General features: G+C 35.7%; 1 protein-coding gene across 1 annotated transcript in view; it reads left to right on the top strand.

Moving 5' to 3' along the window:
• The first annotated feature begins 1,293 nt into the window (after positions 1-1,293).
• LOC118752045 (mitochondrial sodium/calcium exchanger protein-like) overlaps positions 1,294-8,809 on the top strand; it is a 17,555-nt gene continuing 10,039 nt past the window's right edge. Inside the window, exons 1-2 of the mRNA XM_036486894.1 lie at positions 1,294-1,316; positions 2,016-2,341. Coding sequence (XP_036342787.1) covers positions 1,294-1,316; positions 2,016-2,341 — 349 coding nt within the window. The remainder of the gene's footprint in view (positions 1,317-2,015; positions 2,342-8,809) is intronic.

Below are 8,809 nucleotides of genomic sequence, written 5' to 3'. Positions count from 1 at the left end.
CAAATCCTTGCGTATTTTCATTTGACCACTCATTATTCCTTTCTTTATCAATCGATATTCTTCATTAGCAACTTGATTTTTTTGTAACAGAACAGGCTTTAGCACAAATGGAAAAATTTTGCACAGAACCTGTTATTTTTTTAATTTTTCTTCTGTTAAAGTTTTATTTTTTCCATTTTTTCATAAAAAAAACTGGAATGCTTTATGTTGCCTTATCTTTTAATTCCAAAAACTTCAACCCTTATTCGCTTTTCTTAAATCGGAGTATTTCGGATATTGTAAATTCATCCTCAATTATGCTACAAAAAAAGGGTTATGAAGTATGCAAACGTACATTTAATTTGCGACAAATCAAAAACATTTTTATTCCTCCTTGTAGAGACAAATTCAAGTTTTGCAAATTTTTATATCGGTAAAGAACATTAAGTCAGAAAGCCAATTTTCATTTTTTAATTGCGGATAATATTGCGATCTCAATTTGCGTATGTGTATATAAAAAGAATAAAATCAAAAATGCAACACAATGGAAAAGAAAGTGCAGCAAAGAAATATGTTTTTTAAAAAGTATAAAGGGCCAGAATGTTCTAAGCAAAGAGAAAGTAAAAAGAGCCGCATTTTGCTAAGCGTTTGCCCATCGTTGATCTATCTATAATATCTATAATCACACCGGCGTTGACGAAAGTTTTCGCTGAAAAATCGTCAATTTACCCCATAAAAATCGTCATTTCGGCAAAAAAAAAACGTAAAATTTTTATTTATTGTACTTTTTTTAACACAATAATAATAATAGATTGGCGCCTTAATATTGTCACACAAAGCGGAGGGACCTACAGTTTTACGCCGACTCCGAACGACGATTGTATTTTTATGAGAAGCTGTTTTTCATGGCAGAAATACACTCGGAGGTTTTGCCATTGCCTGCCGACGGACGACCGCTGTTAAGAAAAAACCTTTTTTCTATATTTTTGCGATGTTACTTTGAACCCAGGCCCTGCGGAGTGGAATTACCAGTACACCACAGTGGCCACCAAACATAACGACTAGAAACTTGCACTTTATCAGACTAACATTTTTTGGGCTATAAAACTGCACATCCAAAAATGTTCTTAATCTTCAAATTCAAAAGTTTGAAATTTGGTTGAACATTTGATTTACATACATATATGGTTTTGGTTCAAGCATGAACAGTATTTTTATAAAACAGTAATAAAAAAACACTGTATCTTGAAAAACATTGTGGATATAAAAAAAATTAACATGTGAACACTTGAATAAGTCAGTCACTGTACATATATGGAATTTATGGAATTTTCATAGTAAGTGGTACTGAAAAAGGCAAGAAAATAAATATTTAGAAACCAATTTTTGGTTGCATTTATATATATGTATGTACGTTTTCCCACCCCAGTACACATATGTATATTTAATTTTAGAAATAAGTCATATGCCTTACATATATGTATGTTCATATTACTTATGTATTTAACAAGTGTGCATACACTTAAGGCTTAATACGAGAGGAACTGTAAGACATGCACATTTTTTTTCATTTTGTTGAGAATATTTCGTTGAATTTAGTGCTCATTTGAAGCGCCTTAATCGGGATTTTTCGCGTATGTTTTTATCTTCTCTCTGGATCGTTCATTAAAATGAGAATAAAACAAAGCTTCTCCGATGCCCACAATTGCAGATATCAGCTCAGATCTTGAGAAAACTAAGTGTACCTATTCAAGTAGTTAAGTGAAGCGGAGTTTATTTGTTTAATTTTCCATTATTCTTTAAGATAACAAAAATAAAGGAAATCTACTACTGTTTCCTAAAGCGGACTTCCTTTCTTCCTCGATTCTGACGTACTTCCAAAATACAACATTGAGCTAAAGGCGTACCAAATGGCGCTGTCACAATGTACAACATCTATTATCTGAACATTACAGTATATGCATACATACGTACATACAAATCTAATTTTTTGTTTTAAAGAAATGTTTTATTTTTTCAAAACATTGAAACAACAGTTTTGTTCCTGCCTTGAAAGTCGTATCGAGAATTATGGGTCTTAATGAACATCTAGCAGGAGTAACGCTCTTAGCTTTTGGCAATGGGTCCCCCGATCTTATAGAAGCTTTCTCAAACCTAGGCGGTGGCGATCCAATGTTCCCGGATCTGTTTGGAGCCGGAGTATATGTGGTTCTTTTTGTTGCTGGTCTTATATTGCTATTTTACCCATTCGAGTTACAATGGAACAATGTGCTGAGGGATGCGTGTTTCTTAAGTTTCGGAATAATATATGTTGACTACTGTTGCGTATCAGATGGAGTTGTCACACGCACCGAAGCCATACGTAAGTTGAAAATTACATATGTCAAAGAAATTAATGCTGAACAATATATGTATGTATATGTATGTATACTTATATGCATACTAACTAAATTTATTACATCTCTATAAACATTCGGACTCATTTTAGAGTCAAACAAGTCAACGAATTCTGAGTTGTAACCCTCTTTCTGAGCTATAAAGTCAGAACAACAGAACATATTTCCCTTCTTAGAAGGGCACGCAAATACGAGTCCAAGTTAGGAGTCATATTAGAGTCTGAAATATGACGCTTTTCTGAGTCTTAAAAATAAATATTGTTTATAATTCAGTTTGTTTATAAACTTTTACTTCTATGTGAACTTTGTTACTTTTGTTCAACTCAGAATTTATGACGTATTAACGTTAAGAAGTACACCACAAATTGGAGGACGAGCTTCTCCACTTAGTGTAAGCGTCAAAATAGTATTATTATTATTATTATTATTAGTCCTCCTATTACTATTACTGACGCTATTTTACTGTTACTATCATTACCACGTTATTTGGACACACGCTGTTTAATCGAGCTGAAACTTTTAACCGTACCACCATAAATCAAATTTTGCATGCGAGTTGAGAGTTGTTGAATCGTATTAGGCGTACACATGGGCAAATCTCCGGAACCATGCGATTCCTCTTCTTCTTCTTCTCCTTTATTAGCGCTGTAACCGCCAAAGCGATCTTGGCCGAGTCCAGAACAGCACGCCAGTCATTTTTCTTCCGTACTAACCGACGCCAATTGGAAATGCTAAGTGAAGCCAAGTCCTGCTCCACCTGGTCTTTTCGAAAACTCCAAGAGCCGCTTCATCAGATGTTTTCATTGTCTACGCGTCCGCGCCATACACCAGCACAGGCATGATGAGTGACTTATAGAGTGTAATCTTTATACGATGAGAGAGGACTTTACTTCTCAATTGCCTACTCAGTCCAAAGTAGCACCTGTTGGCAAGAGTGATTCCCCGTTGGATTTCAAGGCTGACATTATTATTGGTGTTACTGCTGGTTCCCAAATAAACGAAGTCGTCTACTTCTTCAAACTTGTAACTGTCAACAGTGACGTGGGTGCCAAGATGCGTATGCTCTGACTGTTTGTGTGATGACAGGAGATATTTCTTTTTTCCTCGTTCACCACCAGACCCATTCACTTTGCTTCTCTATCCAATCACGAGAGAAGAAAAATTCCAACAACCATGCGATTCACCGTTTAAAAAAAAACGTAAATAAATTATACATAAAATTGTTCGAAATCCATTGAGGAATCAATAAATTCACGTGTGATTCATTTTCTTTACATGCAAAAAACGATAATTTTCGAAAACTCAAAGTTATCGATGTTTCTAGAAAGCGTGGTTTTTGTCTGATTTAAAAAATTTTCAAAACGGTGTTTAAGAAGGCCAGGCGCAATGTGTGTTTCAAATTAACCGCAGATTGGTGAAGCTGTTTTCGAGATACACATATTTTACATGAATGGGCGAACCACGCCCACTTTCCAAAAAAAACAAATTTTTGCTTGAAATCCGCTGTAAATATCATTTTTGTGTAAATATTTAAAATTTACCACTAATCACTACAGGCAGACCAAAAAGTAGTCACCATACTTCGCAGAAACTAGCAAAAAACATGCGATGGATAGGCGAAGATTTTACGTCCAAAATTTTAAATCGTGATATATTTCGAATGCGTCCATAGAAGATTTTCTTTTTAGCTTAAATCAATATGATATTTTAGAAAAATCCGCTCCTTTCAAGCCGACAAGTCCTTACTTTTGGAATCAGTGCGTTCAAACCCTTTGAAATTTGAAAGTTTTATTCCAGGACACGATGGAACATATTTTTTCAATGTTATGCCTTTTCATCAATCAATTACTATGATCCTGCCAGGCTAGGACCTGGCAAGTCGGTGATTTGAAGCAGAGAACGAAAACAAACAATAGCGAACGTGTCGGTATCATTTAGTTTCGCTCATAGAAGGTAACGAAACACAACCGATTCAAATCACTCGGAAACATTTTGCGAGCGGTAATTTTACTCTGCTAGCGTTCGCGATAGCTAACGCAAACAAAACAATTGAATGCAGAGAAATAGGGAAACAAACGAAACCTATATAAAGTTAGTGTTCACAATACAAAACGAAACGATTCGTTTAGTGATCCCCTAGTATGCATACATTTGTATGTACCCAGTAGAAATTTGATGCATACGACATTGCTGTTGGTGGCATGAGCTTGCTGCTGTGTATACATGCCAGTATAAATGAACGTTCATTTCCATTTTCCGTTCTTGCGCTCTTGTTAAATTGTATTCGTCTTGAATATGCTAGCACACTGGTAAGTTAAGTATATATTTTTTTAGTTTGTAAGTAGGGCCAATGTATATAAATTGTTACGAGTTGTATATTTGGAGCTTTTCGGCCGTTGATTTTAAAGCAAAAACGTTGGTTTTTCTTTTCTGCCTCCTACGCCTAAGCCTTCAATTTGTGCCATTCCATACAAAAAAGAACGAAGAAAGGAATGACTTTCAGAAAGGTCTTTTGGAAGCTCCTAAAACTATCTACTGGGTAGTATCTATTGCCAGTCAGCCATGTACTTGCACTTTTTGGCATTTGAAAATAAAAAATTTTGATTTTAACCAAAAAAACTAAACAGAAAAAAAGGTTAGAAAAAACGTTCCGTTTCGACTTTCGACTACTTATGACAGAAAGCTCAACCTTTTTTTCATAGGAAGTCTGCTAAAAATTAGATGGGTGTCAATGAATTGACCTTCATTAAAAAAACCAGGACAATTTAAGTGTGGACCAGGACACCAGGACAATTTGTCTAATTCAGGACAAATCCTGGAAAACCAGGACGTCTGGCAGCCCTAATTTAGCCACTACACTATACATATTGTGTATTGCCAAAGTTTACCATGTTCTTTGGTTATATGTTCTTTGAATTGTACTGAAATCTAAACAGGAAATCGAGCCGTTATAAACGTGGTAATGTGGATGACTTGTCGTGTGTATTTCCTCTCGCCCCCACCAAAAAATTTCTTAGCAACGTCCCTGTACATATGAATGAATTTATGTCCCTGTGAAAGCAGCATTAAGCTGGAAAAATCAGAGCAAAGACTCCCTTTCCCATAACATAAAGATGCATTTACATGAGGCGATTTCTTCACAGGCGATAATGGCCTGCAAAAGTTACTATTGGCCTGCCATTTACACGAGCGATTTTTGTAGAGTAATGTTGAGTCGTCTACAAAATCGCCCCATGTAACTGGAGCTTTACCTCAGATTTAGCTTTTGCATTTATGAAAACTGGAAAAATTTCAGTTCATATGATTTTGAAGATCGTGTGCGCTATGTACATTTTTTTTTTTGCAAAAATCGATACGCATACTTTAAATTTTTTTTCTTTTCAGCTAAATAAATATATAAAAGTTTTATTGCTGTGGGATGATGATAATACTTGCCGACTTGAAGTTGAAGTATTGGCTACGAAGTTAAAAAGAAGTTACCACAAGACTTCTAAATAATTTCACATGTAAAATTTGAGCGCACTTGTGCACAAGGGTATATTAACTTTGTTCACATAACGGTTGTTTGTAACAGCCAAAACGAATCAAGATAGATATAGACAAATGTATACATTGAATATCAATCCTTATTCTATAGTACATTATTTTAAAGAAAAAAACACGGAAACACACGGAGTCGCTAGTTATTAACCGACTTCCAAAAAAGGAGGAGGTTATCAGTTCGTCGGAATATTTTTTTTTTTTGTTTTTTATGTATGCTACCGCATAACTTTGCACCACGTCAACCGATTTCAATAATAAAGGTAGTGTCTCAGAGGTAGTCCCATACTAATTTGGTTTAGATCCGATCTTTGGATCATGAAATATATAGATATATGTATATATATTTTTTTTAAGTCGGTTTTTTTTTGCTAAAAATGACTTGTTAATTTTTTTCGCTCCTGCCACGGGTGCTTTTGCTTTCATGCCGCGTGCCGCGCGAACTCGCAGCGAGCGTGGTACAACCAGAGAACGCAAAAAAATATTAAATTTATTTATATACATAGGCATAGATTATCTAATACAATATTTTTTAAGGTTGTATACATAAATGTACATATATAAATAAACAGGTCCATCTTCCACACAGGTGGTCGGTCACCTGAAATATAAAGACATAACAAACATCGTCACCGAAATGGAAAAAGTCCTTTTTCATAAAAAGTCGAGGGGAGTTCTAATTCGATGAAAGCCATCGTATCAATGAATAAGTGAATTTTGAACTTTTTATAAGTTACGACTTTTTTCATTTCAGCGACGATGTGTGTTACGTCTTTTTGCATTTCTGGTGACGATATTATGACTTCAAATGCAAAAAAAAAATAAAATAGTAAATTCTTGTTTTTTTTTCTACAATATTTTTCATTAAAAAAAGAAAAAAATAGGCCTCAAGCTCAAAAAAAATGGAGAGGACGTCGAATTATTCCATCAAAACTAAGAAAATAAAGTTTCTTAACGTTTCGATAGACTCCATGTTGCCGTGGTCCGATTGTAGAAACACGCATGCTTACGTGTTCGTCTCGGCGAGAAGGTTTATATCTAGGTTAAAACATTAACAGAGTTTCCAGCTGTTAAAAATTTTTGTTCAAGACTGGGATATGTTATCTGGAATGGTCTCTATCGGATGTGACTATTTTTTTAAGTTTCCTTCAAAATTTTGTCAAATTGGTTTATGGCCGCCTAAATCGTTCAAATACTCCTATGTGCATCGTGGCATAAAGACAACTTCTTTTCGTGATGTCGAAAGCGGCTTTGAAATCGACAAATAGAAGTTGTGTGTCGAGCTTTTTCTCACGGATCTTTTCCAAGTTTTGGCGTATTGCCAATACGAGATCTATGGTGGATTTGGCAGATCTGAAGCCACACTGGTAAGGCGCAACCAGTTCGTTGACGGTGGGTTTCAGTCTTCCACACAACAAGCTCGATAAGATAGTTGGCGCGCATTGCAGGGTCACCTTTTTTGTAGATTGGGCAGAGCATCCTTAAATACCTGCACCTTACCAGCTCCTCTCCATTGTACTTGGATACCTCGACTGACAGGCCGCCAGTTCCAGCAACTTTGTTATTTTTCATCAGCATAATCGCTATTCGTACTTCGTTATCGTCGGGCGCTGGGACATCGGCTCCATCCTCATTGACTGGGGGCTCGGGTTCGTCTTCTCCACAACTTTCAGTGCTGCCATTCAATAGGGTCGAAAGGTGTTCCCTCCATAATTTATGTACGTTCTGGATATCGGTCACTAGGTCGCCATGGTTGTACTTACAGGAGTCTTGAGATCTTCCGTAAGTCGCCTGACTCTCTGATAAAAATGTCGGCCCTTTTTTTCATGTCGGCCAGCATTTTAAGCTTTTCGCTCTCACGTTTTTCGCCCTCTCTCTACTTATTGCCGCAAATACGTCTAGCTTCCCTCTCTGGTGGGGCTGAAACTATTAAGCTAGCATTTCCTGGTAATATTTTGGAATATATAGGAAAAATGTTACCACTACCTGGCTACGCCCATATTGCCCATCATGCCTCATCGCCCGCACGATGCAAACGGACTAGGCATTTTTTAGTCTCTAAGAATCAGTTTTTCTGTGCACGGCTCATGGGAAATAAGCCAATTCGGTTTTAGTTGACCATGATTTAGCTACTAGCTTGTTATGGTTAAATAAAATACGCTTGTTGTTTCAAAGCGCGAAAAAACTCAGAAATTTGTTAAAAACAAATTCTAAAATCTTGAAATAATTATTAATATAAATTTTTTGATGGACCTCATAGTGATTGCGGTCCATATTTAATACGTTTCAGCTCCAGTATGCGTGCGATAAACATGCCGACTGTCTAAAGCGTTCTTACACGATATGTATTTGCATGCGTACATGCCACATTTTACATATGGCAATACCAACATATCGTGTAAAGGCATATTCGATTTGTTTCTGTACAAAACAAATGCACGTTTATACGAAATAGAAATGTTTCTATTTTCATCAGACATCATCTGTGTTTGTTTTATTTCGTTTTCACAGAACGTGATTTTGAACAATTAATTAAATACTGTGAATTTGGCAGAATTTGCATCAACTACATATGTACATATGTATCCACACAGTCATATATACAGATGGAAATACATATCGTATAAGAACACTTTTATGTGATGTTAAATTTTTTCGCACCGCATGACTACTTCAGTACAAGTTCTGGATCAAAACTTCAACTGCAAGTCGGCACGGGTTATAATCATCCCACATCCATAACACTTTATATTAGGGCTGTGCGATTAATTGATTACTCAAAATTTTAATTAATCATAAAGTAAATAACTCAATTATTCGATTAATTGGAAATTATGATTACTCAAAAGTTCAGTTACTCAAGTAATCAAGATTTTTGATTAACCAAAAAAAAA

This window comes from Rhagoletis pomonella, unplaced genomic scaffold (genome assembly GCF_013731165.1).
Source record: "Rhagoletis pomonella isolate Grant_MI unplaced genomic scaffold, Rhpom_1.0 Rhpom_scaffold_01184, whole genome shotgun sequence".
NCBI lineage: Eukaryota > Metazoa > Arthropoda > Insecta > Diptera > Tephritidae > Rhagoletis > Rhagoletis pomonella.
The sequence above is the reverse complement of the archived record's forward strand: the minus strand, read 5'-3'. Positions and strand labels throughout refer to the sequence as shown.